This window comes from Manis javanica, chromosome 11, assembly GCF_040802235.1.
Source record: "Manis javanica isolate MJ-LG chromosome 11, MJ_LKY, whole genome shotgun sequence".
NCBI lineage: Eukaryota > Metazoa > Chordata > Mammalia > Pholidota > Manidae > Manis > Manis javanica.
In genome coordinates, this window is record NC_133166.1 from 28,753,349 (window position 1) to 28,778,211 (window position 24,863).

The 24,863-nt window shown below is 48.0% G+C and overlaps 1 protein-coding gene across 16 annotated transcripts in view; it reads left to right on the plus strand.

Moving 5' to 3' along the window:
• Window positions 1-24,863, plus strand: part of LOC108385276 (liprin-beta-2) — a 194,181-nt gene that overhangs the window by 95,929 nt on the left and 73,389 nt on the right. For 15 of the 16 annotated variants that reach the window (XM_073216097.1, XM_073216101.1, XM_073216104.1 and 12 more), the window contains one exon: window positions 23,294-23,386. In XM_073216097.1, the coding sequence (XP_073072198.1) occupies window positions 23,294-23,386 (93 nt within the window). Of the gene's footprint in view, window positions 1-8,130; window positions 8,318-23,293; window positions 23,387-24,863 lie in introns of those variants that run through there. The other variant, XM_073216110.1, reaches the window with a different exon arrangement.

Consider the following 24,863-nt stretch of genomic DNA (forward strand, 5'->3'; position numbering starts at 1 on the left):
TTTTAAAGTATTGTTTATGGTACTTTTTGAGACAAACACCTTAAAAGGCTTAAAAAACTCCGAGTCTCTCCTGTTTGAGTTTCTTTTCCTTTTTTTTCTCTAAAAAGTCCTTTTCTCACTTCAAATCAAATAATAGTCACCTGTATCTTCCTCCAGTAGGTTTCCTGTTTGATTTGTATCTTTTGGTTAACTTGAATTCACCTGCAGTATTTTTTTTTTTTTAGTATGTGCTTTGAAAATAATGGACTTCTGTAGTTCACCAAAAGGGATTCTTAAAAAATATATTTGATCCAAAGGCAATTGATGTGGTAGTTGGTTTTTACAAGATGAGTTACAGAAAAGAGCTTGCATTCAGATTTGCAGATCTGTTTTGGGGTTATTTACAATGGTTGGAGGAATGTCTTCCTTTGGAGAGATTTTCCTGAAAGTTGTGGCATTCATAAATCTTTTAGAGTAACTAGACCATCAACAACCTATGAATGGTATACTTTTAGGTGGGTCAAAAGTTCATATAAACATTCCAAGATACCGGAGCTGGATGTTAAGGTTTTGATCCTGGAGACAGCCTGTTTGTATTTTAGATCTCGCAGACCTGAAGTTATGTTACAGTCTGGGTGCGCACATATTCCATCATAGATCTTGTCTGTGAACACAGAATCCAAAGCACTGAACAAACTCACCAGTACTTTTTAGATTAGTTTTAGATTGCTTTCAATTGGTTCTTTTAGTTAGAAGGCTTTGATATTCAAATTGTGGTCTAAGGGCCAGCAGCTTCAGCATCCCCTGGCAGTTTATGTTTGTTTTTGTTTTTTAAAGGCAGAATTTGGGCCCTCAGGTCAGTTGTCCACCAATTAGCTGTGGTGAGAGGGGCAAGATCCCCCTCGGAATTTCAGCCGAGGCCCTGTACAGGGAAGTCTCTTGGAGGCCGAGGTGAGCTAGTGCCCGGCCGGCAGAGGAGCTTCGCCTGGTGGTCCTGTGCTGCAGCAGTGCCATGGGACCCCTGGGGGATGCAAAAGCTTGCTCTTGTGTTTGGCAGACAGGGCCAAGCTCAGGGTCAGTACTCCCAGAGGATGAGCTGAGGCCCTGGCTGGAAGGTGGGGTCATCCCTGCTGTGTGGGAATGGAGCGAGTTCCAGAAAGGGGCAGCCTCCTACCCCTGCCCACAGCTGCCTCCTAGATGGTGGTGAAGTGTGGGATGGTGCCCTCAGGAAGTGTGGCCATCTCTGTCCCATAGCCCCTGCATCCTACCAGATGGTCCTGCAGGGGGAGAGGTGCTCATCAGTGGCCTTGATATGCACCACAGGCACAGTGGGGCTAGTGCTGATGACCACCCCCAGGAATCTGGCTATACCTGAGGGAGGTTTTCCTGTGGTTTGAAGGGGTGTCTCTGTTCCTCCACACCTGCTTGGCTTGCCTGGGCAAGGCTGGTGGGTAGAGCCCATAGAGGGGCTTGTCAGCCAGCTCCCAGCAGGAGGCTCTGCAGGGCTGGGGACAGCCAGCTAGCAAGGGGGAGCAGACCCGGTGACACAGGTCCCTGGGTGATGCCCCAGAGCCAGCGGGGTCTCCAGATGGGGCAGCTCCAGATGCTTCTCCAACCATCTGATATGTATACTCCTCAGCCCAAGGCGCCTGTCCATCCTGCTGTTTAATGGCTTTGACTGTGGGTCAGGGGGAGCTTTGGTGAAGACCTGAGGCTTCAGGGGCTCAAGATAAAGCCTGAGGAGAGGCAGGCAAACCGAGCAGCAGCAGGGTGAGGGTAAGTCAGGGCACAGTCCCGGCTCCAGGGTGAGGGGTGGGCTGACAGAGAAGCTCTAGGCTCCTCCTGGAAAAGGGCTCATGGAGCAGCCTGGCCACCCGGCGGTAGCCTGGGCCATCCTCTGCAAGGCTGCAGGTGTCCTGGGCCGTGTGCTTGGGCAGGTAGAGGCCACCTGAGCTCAGGTGAGGCAGTGTGGAAGGAAGGGACAGGGTAAAAGGCCAGCACTCTGGCACTTGTATGTGGCTTTGGGTGAACTTCTTTCTCCCTCCTCTGGGACTCAGTTTCCCTACTGGAAATGGCAGCTGGTTTGACAATCCACCTGCAAGATCTGGCCCAGCATTCCAGTCCTGCGCTTTGTATGGGGGCTATACTGAGCAGCCTCCCATCAGGCACCAGCTTTTGCCTTCCTCAGTCTAGACCTCTTCGTTCCCAAAGTGAAGACAGGTTAGGGAGCCTCTCCAGGTGCAGCTGCCTTGTGTCAGGGCTCAGCAGAGGCCCCCTTCTTGGGAGCTGTGAAACAGGATGGCCTGACTGGGCAGGGAAAGGTGAGGCCCTATCTAGGGTATGTGCTTTCCTCTGGCATCCTCCCGCAGGCTCAGGCACCCTCAGTTACCTTCTTAACTGGTCTCTCACGGAACTAAAAGACCCAGGCCCAGGAGGGCACACGGCCATCCCCGCATCAGCTCAACCCCCTGTCACAAATGTGGCTTCTGCTCCCAGCTCCTCAAACAAAGCCCTTGCATTCCTCCCAGCTTCAGCTTGCAGTCTTTCGTTCCAGCCAAAGAAGCAGATTTGTTTACCATATTGAAAAGCCAGAGAAGTTAACAGAAAAGGTGGGGGAGAGAAAGCTGTTTTGTGAATTATAAACTGAGAGCTTGAGTTTCCTGGGCCATGTGATTAGTCTCTGAATCTCTATTCTCCACCCAAGGTGGCCTGGAACAAAAGATGCATCAGGTTGTATATGTGTATTGAACATATTAATTCTGAAAAGTTACAGACTGGAATTTTACAGGAAAATTTTTTCTCTGGATCTTAGAAAAGGGAAATCTGGTGGTTATTTTTCAAGAGGGAAAAAACCCCTAGAGCTTCTGGGAGCCAATTTCCCCTGTATGTTTCCTGCCCTCCCACTACAGGTGTGAACTTGAGTGTCAAAGTCAGAGGTGTCAGCGCGCTCCCCCTGCCCGACCCCCCGACCCCCCCCCCGCCTCTCCCCCACCACTCCCAAGGGACTCCTGCCCTGCGGGGCTGGTGTGTCTGTGGGGCGGGGGGTGGGGGGTGGGGGGTGGGGTGTCTTTGCATGCAGTACTGAAAGAAGCCACTAGGTGGGAGTCGGGGACAAATGTTGGAAAATCTATAGTCTGAGAAAGAAGGTATGGGCCTTATATAGAGATAAATAGCTTTTTTTCCAAGCAGAAAGATGACATAAGCTCCTTATTAATGAAGCTGCTGGACTGTGCATCTGGGTCGCTGGCAAAGAGAGTTCTTTCCCATTTTCCTTGGAACCCAGTGAACAAAGGACAGGGCCAAAATGCCTGTGTTTGTGGTGGGGCAGAGGAGACTGGAGGGAGAGCTGAGGGCTGGTCCTGGGAACATAGACCTGACCTTCCATTGTCAAAGGCAAGAAGATCTCTCCAAACCCCTTCATTCTAACACCTTTTGTGGGGCATTAATAAGATGGCCCTCTCCACTCCAGCAGGCATTTCTGGAGCCTGTGCCTGAGAGTCTGCTCTACAGATGCCTCCTGTACCTTGTGGGATTTCGAATACATTTTTCCTTGCGCAGCATCCCAGATTGGGGGCCTTAAGCCACTGCAAATTCAGCAGTTTTAATTTTCCTAGATTTTGGCTTTCCCCACCCTCCTGCCCCAAAGTAAATTGTACCCTACTAAATTCTAGAGATCTGGCTCCTTTGAAGCCTGACATGAGGAGACTACTTCAGTCCTGGAGAACCAGTGTTTATAAATGACCAAGAATGTGCAAACACTGGTGAAAGAGCAAATAAATCCTTCCCCACTAAATTTCCTGCTGCAGGCCCAGGGGACATGATGGATAACGTTGCCAGGTCAGCATAACTTGAGGTCTGGGCATGTAGACACCCACCCAGCCTCCACCTAAAAAGGCTTTCCAGAGCCCCACCACCCGGAGCCTCCTGCCCTTTCAGGCAACCACTACTAGGCAGGAAGGCAGGTTTCAGAGGATTCATATTTCCAGGGAAACTCGCTCAATACCCTGTGCCTCAGGAAACTTCTGAAAGCTGTTTCATAACTGCTTACTACTCAGATATGGTTCAAGACCAGCATTATGAGCATCATCTGAGAGCTTGTTAGCAATGCACAATTTCAAGCCCACTGCCAACTGACTAGGTCAAAATCTTCTTTTTTATAAGAATGGCCTCCACTCAAGTGATTCATTATAGTTGGGGAAGCATTGTCCTAACCCAGGAGTCAGCAACCCATAGCCTGCATTTGGTCCACTGCCTCTCTTACCCCCCATGAGTTAAGAATTATTTTTATTTTTCAATGGTTTGATGTAAAATCACAAGAAGAATATTTTGTGATGTGAAAATTCTGTAAAATCCTACTTTGTGTCCACAGTTGTTACTGGAACACAGCCACCCTTGGTTTATGTGTGAGCTGTGGCAGCTTTAGTACCACACATGGCCGAGTCGAGTGTGACAGAAACCGCATCATGGCCCACAGAGCCTGAACACTTGCTATCTGGCCCTTTATAGGAAGAGCCTGCTGACCCTTGTCCTACCCATTCTGGAGGTGGGTGTTCTCACTTGTGAACTGTGGGAACTTGGGGTGTGGAGGCCAGGATGTTGTTTCCCCAGCAGGATTTACTTGCCAGCACAAAGGAGCAGTGTCCTTGGGCTGGGCTCTTCCCTATCCACTCCCCACCTCCCCAACTGCAGTCCTCCTGTGCAGCACACCAGGTGGAGGTCACAAGCCTGTATCTGACTTACCAGGAGGGTCCTGGCGTCTGTTACCATGGCCCAGAGGCCAAGGCTCAAGGCTGAGCTTGAGCTTAGGGTGTAGGTGGTAGGTTAGCAGAACTGCATGTGACCCACAAGAACCCTCAGCCCACGGTCCTGCCGATTAGATGCTGCTGACTCCTGGCAGGAGACCCTTGGGAAGACCACCCCCAGTCATTTCTGCACATCCAGGAGATTCCAGCCAGGTGGGTGACTGTCCTGGGATTCCCTTCTAGGCCCTGGGATGCGGAGGGCAAGCTGTAACAGTTCCCCTGTCCAAACCTGAGCATTCTGGCCTCCTACCTGTGTTTTTATTCCCCAGATGCTTAGTCTCCCAGTCCTGCCCTTAGTCCTCAGCTGGCTGCCTCACATTCCAGACAGTAATGAGTTGAGCCTGGTTGGCAGTGAGTGAGTTGCTGTGGGGAAGGCCCTGAAGGCTGTCGGGGTCACTGTAATTCGCTGTAATGACCTCTATTTGTGTACCCTGTGTGGTTCCTGAGAACTTCTCTCTTTCATAGTGGGTCCGTGGAGTCCTGGAGACTACCTCACAGGGGCAGTATGATGGAAGCAAGAACCCCCTCTTAATAAAGGCAGCCTAACCTTTCAGAGTAACTCTGTAGGCCAGGTGAAACCCAGACTTCTAATCTACTAGAGTCATGGGTCAATTTGATAATCTGATAAAATCTTTGTTTTCAGACAAACAGTGATTTCTATGTACAAATAGTATTTTGTATAACTTTGAACCTATTCAGGAGCCAGTCTGATCTGCTGAAGCCAGTCTGTGGGCTGCAGTGGGGTGCCCCTGGCCGGGCCGGTCTCCCAGGCGAGGCGGTGCAGCCATGGGTTTGCCTTGCCAGCATGGTGACAGGGCCACGCCTGGGCCAGCTGCCACCTGGCACCCAGGTTCGTGTGTGCAAAGGTGCTTGCAGCCCCTATATCCATCGCATCTCACTCAGCCTGCCGGCCACACACATGTCCTGCTCCTAGGTCTTTGGGAGTCATTTTGTGGAGTTTTGAGCTAAATTACAGTACAAATGTTCTTTGGTGTTTAAGAAGGAAGAAAGAAAGAAGAGCTGAGGTAAGAATTGCTACCTCTGAGGATACCATAAAGATACATCAAGAGTTTTAGTTTTGTCTGGATTCCTCCTTCCCTCCCTTCTCTCCTCCGACCCCATTCATGGCATGTGAGTTGAGCCAATAGATGAAACTGGCCCTGTCTCTTCCTCTTTGAGTCGAACATCTTTACCCTGAGAAAATAAACCTTCAAGACTCATTCTCTCCAAGTAGAATTTTTGGCTTATTTTATCAGTCTTACCATGTGAGCCTCATTCTTTCATTCAAAGACTGTTTCTGTTCTTACTGTGTGCCATCGTGACAGGCACAGAAGTCGGAGGAGTGACACAGGACCCAGACTGACGTCCCCCAGTCCAGGGCAGTGGACAGACATGTAATCAGCAGCTGTGGTTCAGGACAGCGGGCAGGTGGTGGAGTGGGAAGCAGTGGGCGCCGCTGGAGCCGGCTCCCTGTGGGCAGGCTGGGAGGCAGCGGCTTTGCCACCTCATTCCCTCTCACACCAGAACCTACTGAAGGGCACGGAGCCCGTCCAGGGGGAGCAGGAGCTGGTACTGTGCCTCTCCCTGCCCAGGCTGCAGATCAGCTCTCTTGCCTCATCCTGCCTGGAGCTGCAGGAGCACCTTTACCCCTTACCATGCAGTAATGTAGTTGCCCAGGGCAGGAAGTTGCTTTCATTTGCCTTGGATGCTGGACAAATGTTGACCAAACACATTTTTTTTCATTCAACTTCCTCAGACTTTTAGACAGGAAAAATAAATAAAAAGGCCTACGTACCCCTGCCACGTTAGAGACAGTCTTCACTAACCCATCCTATCATCATTCTAGTCAGGGAACTTCAGCCGGGTGGGCCCAGGCACTGCTCTGGAACTGGGCCAGAGGCAAGAAGGGTCTAGAGCTCAGCGTGTGGGCAGCAGAGCCTGCTTTTATTCTCTGGCCTCTGATCTGGGTGTGTCTCCAGGAATGTACTCCTCCCCATCCTTGTACCAGCTGCTCGCCAGAGCACCGGGCTGCCTGTGATCTCTGGGCTGGGCCAGCTTACTGGGCACTGTGCTCCTAAGGCATGTTTCTGCTCTGTCTTTCGGGTCCTGCTCCTGGGCTGTGGTGAATGCTGATGCTGAGCTGAGGGACACACAAGTACCCAGGAGAGCCATCTCCTCAGGCCAAGAGTTCCAGGAAACCCTGGGGATCCTTGAGGGCACCAGAAAGCCCCTCCCAGTTACAAGATGTGTGTCTGAAAGTCCTTTATGGCAGCGGAGCTCAGAACCCTTGCATGTGACCATAGTTCCTGCTGTACCCACATCAAGGATCACTTTTGTAATCAGAGACAAAGGCCACAGGTTAAGGGCTGAGCAAGGGAGAAAAGCTGTTTTCAGGTGAGCTCTCAGAGGAGATGGGAGTGTGAGGAGGTGCAAAGTAGTATCTGGGGAGTGCTGGAGAGGCCACCCTGGGAAGCCTGCATGTGACCTGCCAGTAGGAAAACAGACACAGCTCCCGTTTCTGCCAGCTACTGCCTTCCCCAGGCTCCTAGCCAGAACGCTCCCTAAATCTTCTGGACGTGTGAAGTGGCCTCACCTTCCCCTCCCTGGCTTATGCAGCAGCTAGTCTGGGGCAGGGGATAGCCAATGAGGCAGGTCTGGGACATAGACTCTGTATCCCATACCTGTGCAGAGTGCGGCCCCTGGGAGCCCTGCAGGGGGACTGCCAGCAGCTCTGAGCCAGCAGTTCGCCTGTTGTGGATGGTGCCACCAGTGCCAGGGACAGCAAACACCCAGCAGGGCCAAGAACCCAGACTGGAGCTGGTTCTAAATCTGTTCTTTTTTGGAAACTACAGACTTCCCTCAGGGCACAGGCTGATGCTCGCCTGGAAGAGGGTTAGGCGTGGGCTTCAGGGTGGGGCCAGGCTGTGTGTGGGAACCAGCAGCTTCTCCTAGAGCCACACTTATTTTTAGTCTTCTCCCCAGTCCCAAATAAACTGAGAGCAGCTGGGAGCCTGGGGTAAATGCAGAGTGGAGCAGAGACAGGAAATCAGGGTCTGTTGGTAATGAGTTCCAGCCACTCCAGAAAGGGGAAGCCAGACAAGGAATTTTCTTCAAGACTGTTTCCCTCTGGCAGGCTTCGGTATTATCACTGAAAAGAATGTTCCTGTGTGTGCACGCACGCGTGTGTGTGTGTTTACAGCTCCTGTCTGTCTCTTCCCCCCTACCTTTTGCTAGGTTTGATTGCTCGCAGGCTGAGTCCCAGGGCTGGTGGCTGTGGGGGTGTGGTGGGGGCGGATACTGGAGTAGCACAGTCTGGTCTGAGCCGTTGTGTATCTGAAACTGTTTAGGGAAAGGCTGAAGGACACGGGCCAGGGAAGTGGGGAAATTTGAACACAGCCTGACGTTCCCGAGGGGGAGGCGGCAGGGGCAGAGGCCAGAAAAAGGGCTTTCTCTACCAAGAAATCTAACTGCTGACATGGGTGCCCAGCATGGATGGGGACATTGATGTTTACAAGCATTTTGCATGGCTGAAGAGGGTAAGTGGCCGGCTGCTGCTTTGTCTGGGTCTGAGTGGAGATGAGTGTGGGGAGAGGCACTTGGGGGGTGTGCTGTGGGGGGAGGTATTTGTCCAACGAAGCCCAGTTGTGGCCAAGTTCTCCATGAGATTCTAATTATAGACAATAGGGGAGAAAGAGTCAGCGGTCTTTGTTTCTCTGACATTCTGGTGAATGAGCCTGTGTACAGAAAGGCAAGAATGGAGTGAGGAAAGTTAGTTATTTTAACTTTGGTACTTAAGCAGTTGGAGGCCCACACACTGGGACCAGAAAACATGTCTACCACCTTTGCCTTTGAGGACACAGGAGGCTGCTGCCTTCCCGGTGCACTGAATTTAGACATTGCTGAACTCAGTCTCCGCTCTGGTGTCACCAGCACGGAGAGTGAGCCTGCCGTCAGCCCAGTGCCTCCATTTCTAGAGGCAGGCCCTTCTACTGGCTCTAAGGCCACGGCTTTGGCTTCCAAGTTGTTCGTGCCCTTTCTCTGGTGGACGGTGTGAGTGTGTCGTGTGGTGAGTGAGGAACGAATGGCTGCTGGGGCTGGAGTAGCTTTACGCTCACACTTGGTCTCTTGCCTCCCTGGTGAACATGTTTAAACGGGCTAAGCTGGGTGTCCATTTACTTTCACACCGAGGCTGAATGTCTCTCAGCAGCAGAAAGGGCAAAAGCAGCTGACAGATGAGTGATCTGACATTGTAGCAGGGGAAGAACAGGAGGGACAGAAAGTGTCCATCTTGGAAGGCTGCCCACCCAGCATCCAAACCCTGGGCCTGCACCCTCTGTGGTGCACGATCAGCAAGCAGGTTTGAGTTCTGGGTGCGGGGTGTCCGGTGGTGAGCAAAGCAGGGCAAGTCTCTGCTCTTGCGGTGCTTCCATCTCATGCAGGAGATGGAGGTTAAGCGGTCCCAATAAACCCCAGATTACAAGCTGAATGTGCATCAAGGAAGAAGAACATTTGTGGATAGCCATCATGGGGGCTCCTGATGGGTGAGAAGGAGCAGCCAGGGGCTCCATTTGAGGAAGTGACACCTCATTGAAAACTGAAAGAGAAGTAGGAACGTGTCAGGTGAAAAATGGGGTGAAGAACATTCCAGGCAAAGGGGATAGTTTGTACAAAGGTCCTAAAGCAAGAGAGAGTGGGCAGGCTTCAAGGCTGAGAGCCACTGTGGATGCCAGATCAATGGGGCAGTGGGGGCTGTGGTAAGGTTGTGCTGTGTATACCGGAACTTGTAGCAGGGAAGTGACACAGGATACATTGGAGGATCCAGTTTTTATTTTAAGAAAGTCATGCTAGCTGTGATGTGGTGTGTGGCAGGCTATGTTGCAAAGAGTAAGGCTGCTGAACAGAATTAGAGACACTTGAGGGCTTGGGATCAGCTAGTACAAAGCTCTCATTTAACAAAGCCCAAGAGAGGCTAAGAACCTCGTGTCTCTTAGTGTTGTATCGGCAGCCTGATCTTGAACTCTGTTCTCTGTCTCCCAGTCCAGTTCTCTTTCCTTATCTCTTTTGCCAAATATCTAGAAAATGTTTGGTTTAGCACCCAGGGGAATTCCTGTGTGTGCTCGGCCCCTGCTCCGCTTTGGGATGGGGGCATTACAGCCAGCAAAGAACACGCTGAGGTGCCCAGATGCTTTGGCAAAGGCTTTTGCACCCATCATCTTAAGCATTTAAAAAGCCACATTGTGGATATATGGGAGAAATAGGTAAGAAGATTGCTTCCTATCACTTAGTCTTTATTTTCTGGTATCCAAAATGAAGCGTTTTAACTAGGCGGCCCTCCAGCTGTGATGTGCCTGGGACTGTTGGCACTACGTCCCAGCTGCTGGGTGGATGTAACTCTGCACCCTGGGCAGCTCTGTCTGGAGGAGCTAACTCTGTAAGAGGCCCTTTCTGTCCTGAGATCTGGGCTGTGAGCTCTGGCTCCTGTGGGCATTTGGAAGTCTGCAGAGGAAAGCTCTAAGCAAGGAGACTTGAGAGCCACCCAGGATGACTCACAGCAAAACAGCTATTTTTCCTCTACTTTTAGAATTTTAAAGAGCATTAAAAAAAGAGCAAAGCACAAAGTACTGGACATGTCATTGGCAGTATAATCAGAGCATCTTTCTGTTCTCTCCCTCAAACACTACTGCCAGATTCTTTTTAAAATCCTCTTTAAAAAAAAAAAAAAGCCCCTTTCCTCCTGTAATCCTGATCATAAGCCCAGAGGACTTGCCCTTAGTCTGAAAGAGCAAACCCAGGCTCTTCTGCCTGCTTGGCCTTTGAGACCTTTTGCAGCCTGGCCTCAACTTAGTTCTGTTTTCATTTTGCTTGTACCTATTCTGATGAGCTCCCAAGTAAACTTTTTCTGAGTTTGTGCCCCAGTGTCATCCTCTCTAATTCCCAGCTGCTTCATCTGTCTCCGTCAAGGTCCTCCTTTTTTATCAGTCCTTTGCTGACCTTGTCTCTGTACTGGGCTCCTTCAGCACAGGTCTCCGGAGCCTCCTGTCCACCCGGCACCCCCACCCCTCTCATGTGCTTCCTCAAGCCAAGGAGGCTTGGAAGCAGGTTTCTCTTAGCCCAGAGTTTTAAAGGTAGGAACACGGTCTCCTGCACTTTCCCATACAGAGGGGATGGTTCTAGAAGAAGAGGTGCCTGGATGTGGTATGATGAGGCATCAAGAGATGCCTGATAAGGTGCACAGTTTAGGAGTTTTTGCCCTTTGACCAGTCCAAGAAGGCAGTCCCTTGGAGCAAGACCTTTGGGAGCAACGAGGAAGATGCCTGTGGCCTGGGAAGCCCTGAGCTAGAGGGCAAGCATTTGTTTAGAAAAGAGACATTGTTTCATGGTCTCCAGGGGATGGGATGCATTATGAACTGTCACGGCTAAGAACATGCAGGCCTGGGTTGGAATCTTGGCTTTGCCACCCTTACTAGCTTTGTGATCTTAGGGAGATTACCTCAAACCCTGGGTTTTTTTCATTTATAAGATAAAGATAATAGTGCCTGCCATATACAGGATTTGTGAGGTCAGGTAAGATGATGTGTGTAAAATGTGTAGCATAGTACCATGCACATCAGAAACTTTCAGTTAAGAGCTGTCTGCTGGTGGCCATGGCCAGGAAGGGGGCAACTGCAGGAGGAACCATTGGGGGACCGGTTGTGCTCTCTCCAAGCAGTGCATTCCTTCAGCTCTAGGCCCCTTCCCACATTCCAGGTTGAAGTCTTAAACCAAAGACCTAGAAAGAGACAGCTGTGAGCTGGCCCATCATGCGTAACCAGAGGCCACTGCATCTGCTGAGTGAAGGCTGATCAGGGCTGGTCCTTCAGCTCTTCCTCTATTGGAGAGAGTCCAGGGACAAGGTAATCTTCTGCCACAAGCATCAAAAGGGCCTCTGCCCCTCAGCTGTTTGGTTCCTGACTCGCAAACAGCTCACACCTGCCCTGCTTTGAGATCAGTGGATCCTACCCACATAGTCATCAAAGAGCCTCTAAAAATAGCTCTGAGCAGGGTCTGTGGGGTCCACCCACTGCCCTCTGAGCAGAAATTTGTTTTCTCAGAGAACAGAAATCCCAGCACAGTCAGCATCTTCAAACTGCTGTCAGCTTCTAATACTCTCAAGTTTAAGCCAAATTCCCAGAGTCGCAAAAGAACTTGGTAACACCATGAATTCCCCATGCAGTTGACTCGGGTTCTGCAGTGGAATGTGGAGTGAACTCACGCTGCTATTGTGGGACTTCATTCTGTGTCATCTGATGTTCAAATGGTTCCTCTAGCAGCTGGGCCACTTGGGTCAAAAGAGCTGCAAAGACACACAGACACACAGGCATCTCCTCTCCAGACATTGACCTGCCTGCACTCAGGCCGGCCTGCCGTGAAACTGGGGCAGTCAGAGCAGTTTTCACAGCTTTAGTGTCTAAATTGGATCCCTGATCCAACTCCTTGTGTTCATATCTCAGCTCTTTGTGGCCTTGGACAATTTATTTAACCTCCCTGGTATTCAATTTCCATAACTGTAAAATATAGATAAGTAATCCAGGGTATGTAAAGTGCATAGAAAATGCTTTGTGTTAGTTACGGTGGTGACGACCTCATCCACAGCCGACCGCCTCTGATTACTGCAGAGCTGTGCGCCCAACCTTGATTCTGCACAGAGAGGTTTCTCAAGGCCACGAGGAGAATGACAGTGGGGATGGTTATTCAAGGGTTCTAGCTGTTGACAGTTTCTTTAGGTACATACCATTTTTAGCCAATGCACCCACATGCCTGTCCATCATATTCACCAGAATAATTTAGGAGCTCAGATTCTACCATCTGTGACCTCTCACATCTGTGACTCCTGTCTGCCAGCCCCTTGGAGAGGCCCGCAGGCTTCATTTCCAGCAGGCTTTAACCAAGTGGTATCACACCATGGTCATTTGCTGAACAGTTGTGCCAGAGCAGCACAGCCGGTGATAATTCTGTGGGCTGGCTGCTTGCTGTGCTGGGCATCCCTCATTCTTCCCCTCCACCCTCTGTATCAGCTCTTTATCACCTTTCTGTTTATCCCCAAGCTCTTACTCCCCTCTCAACCAACGTCATCACTTACTTCAGTGGGAAAAAAAAAAAAAGGCCACACGTATATGAATCTCTCATCTTCCCTCCCCCACACCATGAAATGTAACTGTTCACAGCCATCATTCTGCATCTGCTCTGGTTCAGGGCCAAGGGTCATGTCATCCCAGGCTCCCACCCTCCTGACCCAGTGTGGGCACCTCCTCTTGTTCCCCTGATTATTTCTTCTCTGAGCTCTGCCCTGCTCACCTGCCCCTTGTCCTTGGCAGAAAACACTTCTCCTCAACTCTAAGAAAAAACAGATCAAAACTGTTCTTGATTCCGTACTCACCTCTCCATGCTGTCTTATAACTTCCCTTCCCTCCACCATCAGGAATCCCAAAAGCCATCTAAAAAGTCACCATTTCTATTCATTCCTGGCCACTCCCCAACCTATTATACACTGGCTTTGCCTTTCATCTTTCAAAGACATCTTCCAAATTCCTTCAGTAATGTTCTTACTGCCTCTAGTTCCCGGCAACTTTTCCCATCCATTTTTTTTCCTGGAATTCATTCCCATTTGGGAATCTTGTAGAGTTAGTAGCATTCCTGTGACCAAGGACCAGCTCTTCGCTTTGGTCCTCACCTAATCCTGTATTTCCCACCTGTGCCTCCCTCTTCTCATGCTTATTTGATTGTTGGCTCCTTAGATAGAAGGTCCAGGCAATCCGAGAGGCAGGCACCAGGCTGTTTGCTTCTAATGCCTCCAGGTGAGCTGACACAGTCGCAGCATCCCCTCACCCCAGCCCCAGTGCCTGATACTGCCCCTCTCTGTCTGCGAAGGTGTTTTCAATAATAATGAGTCAGGGTTTCTTTCGGAGCTGGAAAGATGAGGAAAGAGCACCACCTGAAGAGCCTTCTGTTTGTACTGTCCTCAGTAGTGCTTCCATCACAAGACAGCAGCACACATAGAGATACCACTTCTCCTACAGCCCAGTGCTGTAGGGCCCTTGTGCATCCAGCCACCTGATCAAGAGAACTTAGCAGGGACTAAGCTTATCCACAGCTAAATTTTGGAACAAGATCTTGGTAAATCAAATGAATTTCTCTTGTTCCAAATCCTGCTCCCCAGGACGGTCATTTAGGAGTCTTCATGTGAAGCACATCAATTCCTTGGTTGGAGATCTCACAGAGAGTCTTCAAGGTATCCATTGTTTCTGTGTTAGTTCTGGGAAACCAGAATGTCTGAAGGGCAGTGATTGTCGTGGCTTCATGGATAGCCCGGCTGTATTGGGAGGACTCTTTCTACAGACGCTGGTGCTCCCATCATCCCAGGGGAGTTCCTGCAGAGCTTTCAGGACTCCATCATTCAAGTGGTTACTCCGCTATAAAGTCTCTCCCTTGAAGGTATAATCAGGTCGTCCCTCCCCTGTGCCACTGCTGCTGGCTTATTCTGTGACAATATTTAGCACATCTCATTGTAAGACTGCTGAGCTTTTTGATAGCAGGAAACTGAATCATTTGTTTAGCCCAGAGAGTGGCACTTTGTAGATGTTCAGGAATATTTGAATCATTCAGTGAATAAATTAGTGAAGTGTAATTACATGAGCATTGGTTGACCAAGCTATTTAACTTGCTCTTTATAAACTTTGCTCTTCCCTGAAAGTGGACACTGACAATGCCACCAGCAGCACTTAACCTCCCCTTGTATATAATTGAAACTAAGAGGTAGAAGGCAGAAGGAGGCCCGGGTCAGGACAGGATCTCTCTGGTTGGGCTCCTGGTAGCTAAGGATCCGATTATTGCATTCCACACTGCAGCTGGAAGAAACTCCTTTAACTATGTGTCACAGTCAGCAGATTGGCTTGACTGTTCCTCACCTAGAAAAAGTGGAACAGGTCCTGGGAACAGCTGGCTTTATAGTAACTGCCACAAAACCTGTAAATTCCTTAAGCAAAGAATCTAGGGGAGGTTTTTATTTGCAGGCACCTGCCTACACTGCTTGGTTTCTCTGATGGAGGATAACCTGAGCCATGTAACAGGGATTGGCTGTAAGCCTCCATGAATTACTTATTTTTAATTTTTGATTTTTTTTTTGGCCCCCTTATTTTTAAGGTCTACATTTTCCAAGATTCTAAAAAACTTGGTTATGTGAGTGGTGCTTCTGAGCTTGAAGTACAGCCTTGGTGACTCTGGTAAGCTCCCCAGTGCCCAGCAGCTGTGGCTCACTTGAAACTGATTTTCTGGGTTGGATAAGATCCCCTAGATCAGGCAGCCTGGAAATACTAAACATTTTCTTTTGTTTTCTTATTCATCTAAAAACACATGTCATCTACCTTTTGAATAACTAAAGAAGGGGGAAAATATACCAGGACTTACCCAGGGCACAAGCTTATCCAGTACATTGTGTTTAAAATCTCAGTGTACTTACAGGCAAGGAGCCATCCTATAATTTAACATTATCTGACCAGTTGAGACAGTGTATATACTGTGGCCAGGCTCCTGAGTGACCTGGAATCCATAGCTTATTAGAAGCACTGAAGGAAATGTGACTCCCTGTTGAAGACTGCAGACCTTGCTAGCAGAAGGAGGAGAACAGTTGCATTTTGAGGGCCCCATGGGAGGAACCGGGAGAAGCAGCATGATGGCTAGAGCTGTCACAGGAGGCAGCTGACTGCTTTAGATTTTTTTCCACACACCCCATGCTTGCATACCAAATGACACCCCCATGCGACCTCTTGTCTGCCCCACTTGACCATTCTGGAACCAGCTTTTTCCCCATATTCAGCGAAGTGCAACGCTGATAGGCAGTCACCTGGGACATGCCTGTTGAGGCATGCTGCAGAACTGTCTTCATCCAGCATCCTTGAGAGTGAGTACCAGATTATATGTGGTAGGCACGCTGTCCTGCTGAGGCCAGCCAGGCCATGAGAGTCATATTCCTGGGGATTCTACACAGCCCCCAGCTGTGGCTTCAAGCACTCGCCCCATTTACAGAAACCTAACATGGCTTTCCTGTGGCCAGGCTACAGTGGAGGGGCCAGGCCAGGAGTGAGCAAGCATCATGGAATCTGACCAGCTGCTAGAGTCAGAGGGTGGTGGCTCTGAGCAGGCTGTCAGGGGTGGTTTAGCTGTAATGCTCATACTCAACCTAAGTTTGACCTGATCTCCAGGTTGGAACAAATAAAAATTCAAGTTTTTATGGTTGGTTATTACTAGCTATTGAAGTTCTCATTATGCTTGTTAAAATATATACATAGCACATAGTACTTATAGAATGTAGTAAAATGCTCATAAGGAGGGAAAAATTGTGGCTACATAGATACAACTCAAAACATGGGCGTCTTTTCAGGGCTAATGGAAAAGCAGGCACATCCTCAGCTGTTTGTGCCACAGGCATGATTCCAGGGATCTTAACTAACAGTGGGGCAGTGTTGTCACTTAGGCATTTTTTTTTTCCTTTCCAGCTTGAGAGTATTTTGGTTATTGTTCCCTTGGGCTGTTTGTACAAATCTTTACAGATACTTCTTAGGTGTCCTGATCAGAAACATTGCCTCATTCTGTTCTCTTGCACAAAAAGCCTGAGTTCATTAGAACTGTCAGTACAAAGGATGAACTGTACTTTGATCTGTCAGCTTAAACAAAGCCATTTAAATTATTTCCATATTTCCACACTCATTCAAAAACTGTTTATATTGCACAAAGGAAGTAGTAGAGCATTCTGCACTTTTATTCCCACGTTTTTTTGTGTTTAATGATCTAACTGACTCTCTACATTGCTTTGTAAGGTATGATTTTTTGTTTTTAAAGGATGGGAAGGCTGAGATGAGGTGACCTACCTGAGAATACACACGGTCAGTGCACCCCTGCCGCCTAGTCATGCCCAACTGTCATTCTATGCCGAAGGTTGTGCCTTCACTAGGAATGTTGGACATGAATATGGAAGCCCCCCAGAGAGTCCCCACGGGTCCTGTGCCTTGAAGTCCAGATGGGCACGGGGAACCTGCAGCTCTCAGGGTTCGGGCTTCCAGGCCTGGCATCTTACAGCTGTGTAGGACGTTACTCTTTCAACAGAACTCCTTAAGTGGTTGTTAGGTGGTTTTATGTTCTCATTACCCTTCATTTACTCATTTCCTATTCATCTTACATCATTCAGCCCTATATTAGCTTCCTATGTATGTCTTACTTAATTGTCTTTATTCCACCCCTAACCCCCACACACATACTCTACCCACACACACCCAGCTGATGACCATGGGCCTGTTGCGTCTTGTGGCATTTCCTGTCTTAAACCGTCTTTTTCTTCTCTCTGTGGGAAATTGGTATAAGGCCAACAGGTGGTGGATAGAAAGCCATCCATTCCACACACAAAGGCATCTGGGCTACTCTTCATCCCAGTACATCCCACACAAACACTCCTTGTGCCACATCGATCCCCACTGGCCCGTGATGGTAATCCTGGTTTTAACTATAGTTGTCTCAGAATTGGCAATTCTATCTTAAAAGTTGTCAGTTCAGGTCAAGCAACAGTAGGCAGACTTCCTTTGTAATTCAGTACTATATCCAAATAGCAGGAATTTTCTTGTAAGTCTGTTTCCAAAGGAGTAAATTTCAATTGACTGATGACCCGTTAAGACAAATGCATTAGCCAAAACTTGGCTTGAACCAGTGCAGCAGAGAAGGGACCAATGGGAAGGGCAGGGATATATCACTGCCTTGAGACAGCATGAACCAGAGACGACAATGCCATTTCTCTCACTTTCTTGACTTTTCTGTGTGTTTCCCTGTACACTGGCTTCATAGCTGACTCCTGCTATAAACCAACTTCTTCCACATGGAAGAGGACGTGGCCACTGATGACCTCAACCTTCCAGCACAACCAGTACTGTTTTCTGTTTTAAAAATTCAGAGGAAAGATTCCAGCTCTCCAAGCTTGGATCTGGTAGCTGGGAGGGGTGAGAATATCTCTAAGAAGAGGGCAGCCCTCACTTGAGCCACATGATTACAGTAAAGGTGACAATTCCAGGCTGTTCTGGAACAGACAATAAATTACAGGTTCTGAAGAATTCTCTGTGTTGGTCTTCTCTATTCCTTTTTCTTAGCAAGAGAGCCAGAGGGAAATTGACTAGTCTGTCAAAACTAAGGAGAAAATTTCCTTTTGGAGCCTTAATTATCCCCTGATAATCTCATCCCCACGTAAAATGCAACATCCCCCACGATGTGGAAAAGATCTGCAGACTTTATTTTTTGAGTCTGCTAGCATCCAGCTCTCAGGGCATGAGGAACTTAGCCAAGAGTAAACTCTTTCACTCGCACGTGGGTAATGGGGGGCACGGCTCAGTTTAGATTAGGCCGGTGTCCTTGTATAGCCCAAAGTGCCCTGTATGTAGACTCTGTCCTTGCTGGAATCGTGCTAGTCAGTCCTGTTCTTCCTGGATCCACAGTCCTTTCTCTGCTGTTTTAGTCACTGAGGCTGATTAACTATCATGATCAACTCCATGGTCTCCAGCTACAGAACACTGCACAGCTGCTGCGTCATCCTGCAGCCTCCCTTCCTCTTAGGGTTGGCTTAGGAAATAGCTCCACCTTAGGCTGTGGATTGCAGGAACTGGGTATTAGCCTTGCCCAGCTCCAGCAGCAGTAGCATTTGGGGTCTTCTAGAAACAGATCCCTAACTTATAAGAGTCAAGGCCCTGTGTTGTCTCTGTTCCTGAGGACTCACTCTTAAGGCTTGGGGAAGACCTTGATCTGCCAATCGGGCTGATTTTATATTTGCTTCCAGGAGATCTGGATTTTAGATGGGTGCCTGCATCCAAGACTTTGCTCAGCCTCTTGAGAGCAAAGCTTTGATAGAGGCAAAGGTGGTTTGGCTTCAGTCGTCTTGGCTCATAGACATACAAGAACAACTCCCTGTCCTGATTCAGTTCTGTGCTACAAGAAGGGGAGATGTTGCATTGTGTCTTTCTTCAGTTATGATGCAGGGGGACATGGAAATGTGAGTCTGCAGTTGTTGTTTTGCTGCCACTGAGTACCTAGATCTCTTGATTGCTCACAGTATATTTAGTTACTAACCTAAATTATAGATTTGGGAACAATGCTGACCATGGGAAGTTTGAATGAGAAGATTCATTTTCCCTCTCACATTTATGGAAATGACCACCAAAATAGAAGAGGAGAAAATTTGATCAAACATACATGTGCCACATGTTAGTATATCAGTCTAGACCACTGTACAAGTCTAGCCTAGGAGTTAATATCATTCATCAAGTAAAAGTGGCCTCTTTCTTATTTATATTCATCAATGGGATGAGCAACCTTGATAGGTCAGGACAGGGTGGAACTCTTCTTTAAATTCACTTGCCATCCCAGAGTGTGGAGGGGTAGAGACTTAGCATGTAGCATCCTTCAGAATTTGAACTGTCTCCCCTCAGTGGAATGCCTGCATTGTTCTCTCAGTCTGACTTCGTGTGTGGAGAGCTGGGTGCCTGCTATACCACCGATTTGCCTAATAGAGATTATGGCCAAGACTTTTCCGAGACTTCCACCTGTGGAGTCACTCAGTATATGATCTCAGTTTTGATCCAAGCCTTCCACTGCCACCCTTAGAATTAAGGAAGTAAATATACCCTGTAACAAAATAAGCTCTTGTTAAAGTAAGACAAAATAGAGCTGTGTCCCAACTCTGTAAACACATCTCTGAGTAATTGGAATGACATTCCATAACCACGTGCCTTTCATATCCTGATGATACAGCCATTTTTGTAATCCAAGAATGACATCAGGAAGTGATTGAACCTGTTGCCCAATTACAGGAATAAAGAGTATATACATTTATTCACCCAAACTCAAATCCTCATCTCTGGCTGATGAATATTGGCATTCAACAAGATAATTCGAAAATAATCCTGCTCTTGGCCCTGTTCTCAGATGCTTTCCAGGCTCTTCTCCAGGTAGAGGTGGCATTTTATTCTAGCCTGTGCATGTCTAAGAGATTATAGCTTTCTTGAGATGTCAGTCTAACCTAGATTGTGAAGCCATATGGCTCTGCACGTCACAAAAGCAAAGGACTGAGATACTACAGGCTTCTGTGTGGGACATTATCTCACTTCTGTCTGGGACATTATCTCCATTTCACTGCTTTGTAATACCTTTCTGAAGGTTGCTCGAGAACAGCAGTGATCTTGGTAGACTGTATAAGAGATGGTACCCCGTTTCTCTAGAACAGTGATTTCCAGCAAGGGAGGGACCTTTTTGCCATGAGCATCCCTGTTTTATCAGCCAGTGTGACTGCTGGCAAAGGATGTACCCCTCACGTCTGCAATGGGACCAAAAGAAATACCAGAAACCACTGTTCTTGGTACTTAAGCAGTGCTTCTAGATTTTAAAATGGGTTTTAACTATTCAAGAAAATAACCATTCTTGTAAGAAGCTCAGATATTATGGTTAAAGTAAAAGCCCTCCTTAATCAAATCTCCCATCCCCAACTTTGTGTAGCCCAGGCACTGCCCCAGAGAGAGCCCTGTCAGGGATTGTTATGTAACCTTCCAGATACTTCATGTATTTATTTTCATACATACGTCAACACCTATGAAGCTGCACAGTATTCTCTAGTATCACACTGTATGATTCTTTGCATCTTGCTGTTTTCACTATCCGATGTGTCCTGTATTTCCTGGACTGTCCATACAAATTGTCCATAATATGGATGAACCATAGTTCATTTAGCCATTCCTTTATTAAAGGACATTTAGGTTTGGACAGTGGTTTCAAACCTTATTTTAAGTGCATTCTCATAACATCACAACATAGAAAGTAAAATTTATACTTGATCTGCTCCTCAAGTAAGTTATAGCAATGGAAGGCTTACTAATTCACTGCATAGTAACTTGGGTAAATGGTCCGTTTGTGCCTTATTTGTACACTTTATACCTCAGTGTATCTTTAAAATAGAGTCAAAATTGTACCCATCTCACAGGATTGTGGGAAGGATTAAAAGAGGTGAGGCAAGTGCTCTAACCAGTGTCTGGCAAATGTTGAATGTTGCTATATATCGACAACATAGTGTGTGGGCCCTATTGTATTGGTTTCCGTAGAACTGCTTTGGCATTTGGCCCATATTCCTTAACCTTTGACCTATTCAGAGGGTGTTACAGGAAAGCAGTGAGTTCTACTGGGCTCTGTTTACTGTGAGGATATCATCATGGATGTTGTTTATCCCACTACACAGAGTGTCTCTGTGAAAACAAGAGGAGTTTCTCGCTTCCTTACAAATAGTAATATTTCTCCTAGGTAGTTGATTTGATTTTTACCACACTTCACTGGTTCACTGGTCTGTGCATTTTTTAACTCACTGTGCTTCACTTTTTCCAATGGATGCTAGAGCGGGCCCAGATTTTTAAAAATCTACTATTGCATGTCTTATAAACTCGGTGCCATGCACTTGGTGTATTAACATGATGTCAGCTTACTTTCTTACTCGTGTCTGTGTGTGAACTAGTAAAAATAGTTACCCTTCAGGGTGATTGGATGGGCAGCCCTTGTATTACAATGAGGAGCTTACCACCCTGCTGATGGAGGCGCCATTCTTGCTGCCCTGCTATGTGGCCCTAGGCCCATGCCGACTGGCCCTGGGGTTGGACGTGCACAGCTCCACCTGGGGGCCTGGGTCCTTTTTTAATCTCTCTGTCCCCTGAAAATCACCCTCATGTGAGTTCTTGACAGAAAAGCATTTGACCTGCTGTTAAGAATTATTTTCCTTTCTTATTATGTTCTGAGAAAATGTAGGTTATAATTAGGTCCTTGCATACTAGTCTGAGTTTGACCATGTGAGGACTGGAATATTAATTAGGGTAACAAGGATAAACTACCATCAACACCAAGGACCATCTGTGATTGTTAAGGCCCTTTGTCTGTGGTGTGGAAGAGCTCCCGTAATAGTGAACAGATGCAGACCCGAGAGAGGCTCAAGTAAAAGGCAGCCACTGTGCCCCATCTAGCCTGGGCCTGGAACAGCCGCCTGAGGAAAGGGCCCCTGGGCTGGCCCTTCTACTGCATCGCCAACGAAGAGCCTGCAGTCCTCTCACAAGTGAGGCTTTAGGGCTTGAATGCAGAATGCTAGTCCCTGTTTCTGTCTAGGCTGGGCCCGGCTCTGCCCCCTGCCCTCACCTGGGCAGTGCAGTGGGGAAGGAGGAACAAGGGAAGGAAGGAGGGGCCCTTTCCTAATGGAGGGAGATTGGAAAGTTCATTGGGAAGGTTGAAGTGTTGGGGGAAATTGGCTCAGGAAAAGGGGCCACCTCTGGCTCCCTGCTAGGTTCGTCTCTGGTCCTTCCTTTGCACAATGACAACTCTCCTTTGAAGTGGTGTATACTGCCTCGTGAGCACTGGTGTATTTACTCCTCCAGACTGGCCCACATTATGATTGTCACTTCCCCATTTAGCAATAAGGTCTACTTTCTCAGACTGTCAAGCCCCTGGATGGCCTACAGTGGGCATCTGGTTTTTGGCCTTCCAGTCAGCATGGAGGAAGGGAATGTTGCTGGCATTGGGCCAGCTCAGTTCCATTAGCAGCCACCTCCCTCCTACCTGACTGCAGCTCCTGTCTCCTGCTCAGGACATGTTATAAGATTCTTCCATTTTAAATCTCCTTTTCCTTCGTTTTCCATGGTTTCTGACTACTTTCCATTTCCTCTGTTTTCCCTCTGCTCAGCCCTTTGAGATCCATCTGGCTGTCTTTTGTATTCTCAAGATGTCCTCTTAGCTTGCTTCTCTCAGCTCTAGCACTGCAGAAACCCATCATAGTGGCCCAGTGGAGCTGGTTAGATAGAACCCTCAACGTGGTTGAGCCTCTTGCTTAATTCACAAGGCTGCTGGAGCCCTTACCAAGGGGTGGGATTGGCCACTTCTGGAAGGGACATGTGAGTAAATGAAGGGCATCTCCCAGCCTCCATTTCCACTGGCATGTTCAGGACAGGCTTCCATGCTGGAAGGTGTGCCTTGGCTCTGGAGAACCCTGGTTTGAGAATTAGGAGATACCAATGTCAGCGCAGGAATTACTCCCACATAGTTCCTTGGTGAATGGTACCAGCTTCCTGGTCTCCACAAAGAGTGGGCTCTTATTGCTATTGGTGCCTCTGGTAGGCTGTGTCTACAGCTAGACCAGATCCAGCGTGTCCAGTCAAGTCCACCACTGGCTCTGGAGCTCCATGGAGGACTTCCCAGCCAGAGGTGAGGTCATCCAGGGGTGGCTTTGCCAACTTACAAGGTACACCTATCACTGGCATCTGGTCTGGTCCTCCTTTATAGTGGTTTTGAAATCTGTGGTTTCCTATTTAGGTGGGTGGTTTTGTACATATAATCAGCAAAACTGTCCTCACAAGTTGTAAACTTCATTTGGAAGTTGGTAAGATGTTTCTCCAACCTTTTACGTGTACATTTTTTCTTCTCTTTAGTCCCAGGTAAATCACCATGGTGCTGCTAGTACTGAAACGTACCAGGAACGCTTGGCGCGTCTAGAAGGAGATAAGGAGTCCCTCATATTACAGGTGTGTTTTTTGATGGGAACCAACTTACCCTGATACTTCCAACTCTGTAGCTGCTCTTTGTGGGAGGGAAGTATAAGAGGGTTTTCTATTGGATTTATTCTGTTCCTAAGTGTATGGTTTTAAAAAGACTTTTCCTAAAACAAAGCAGAAAGTAACTGGGGACATAATTTAACTCTGGACTTGCCTTTTGGGGTCTGTGAATGCATTCATGTATTCATTGTATACTACCAAGCACCTGCCTCTAAACACTGGAGACTCTGTAGCCAGGCTGATTAATGGGGCACTGTTCTCCAGGAGCCCAGGAGTCTTGCAAAGGAGATAAGATGTATCCCCATGTCACTAATAAAACAGATCCATGAGTGATATGCGCCTAAGGGTGGATGCTAACAGGATCAGGCCCAAAGCTTCTGGAGCTGGATCTAGACTAATCACTATGAGGCCAAATCCCTGGAGCTGGTAACATGGACCAGTGAGCCTTTGACTCTCTTGGTTCGAAGAGAGGAGCTCCAAAAATTTTCATGGATAAAGACCATCAAAGGAATATTTTCAGTTCTGAACATTCACGTTCCTTGCTAGGACATAAAATTAAGCATTCTTATGGAAGCCTATTTCTGTGGCACGCAGGGTCTCTTGGACATGTTAGCTCTCAGATGCATAAATCAAACGTATGTTCAAGGTCTGGTATGCATCAGACATTGTGATTGAGATTTGGAGACTAATAAGACTGATATCCCAACCCTAGCTCCTTTAAAAGCTTGAAGCGTGGCAGACGAGAGTGGCAGTGGAAGGGAGGAGAGGCAGGTGGGGTTTGGGAACCCTCCGCAGACCAGGGCTGTGGCTTAGAGCATGAGAGTAGGTTCTAGTTAGTGGGGAGGCTGCGGTATGTTCGGCTTTTTCCTCTTCTTTTACTTCATTTCCTTTACTTGTTTCACTTCATTTTATGAATGTAAGAGTAGTAAACGATTATTTTAGAAACTTGGGAAAGGCAAAAAGAGTTTAACTTTAGATCTTTTTTTCCAGCTTCTTCCCCTGACTCCCACCCCCACCCAGTTCTTGCCCCTATTGTAAATGATTCATTAAGCTTAGGCCAAATACAATTAGACAATTTGGTGTCCTAGGTTTTTTCTTTTCTTCACTTCATTGATCTGCTCATTAAAAAATATTTGAGTGCGCACTGTGGTGGGCCCTCGTCGGCGGTGTGTGAGCACACAGCCATGAGGAAAACGGACTCAGTCCTTGTGCACACGTGAGCATGCGGCATGTGCGTAGACAGGAAACCAGTACACAGAGTGTTTCAGGCTGCAATAAATACTCTGGGGGAAAAGAAAGCGGGATCAGGGTTGTGTAGTCAGGGAAGACCTCCCTGATAGGAGGAGACCCGAAGGAAGCTTGGGAGGGAACCGCGTGCTTACAGGCAAAGCCCGTTCCAGCAGGGGAGGTGGTCACCGCAGCCACAGCCTGACTAGGAGAGTGCTGG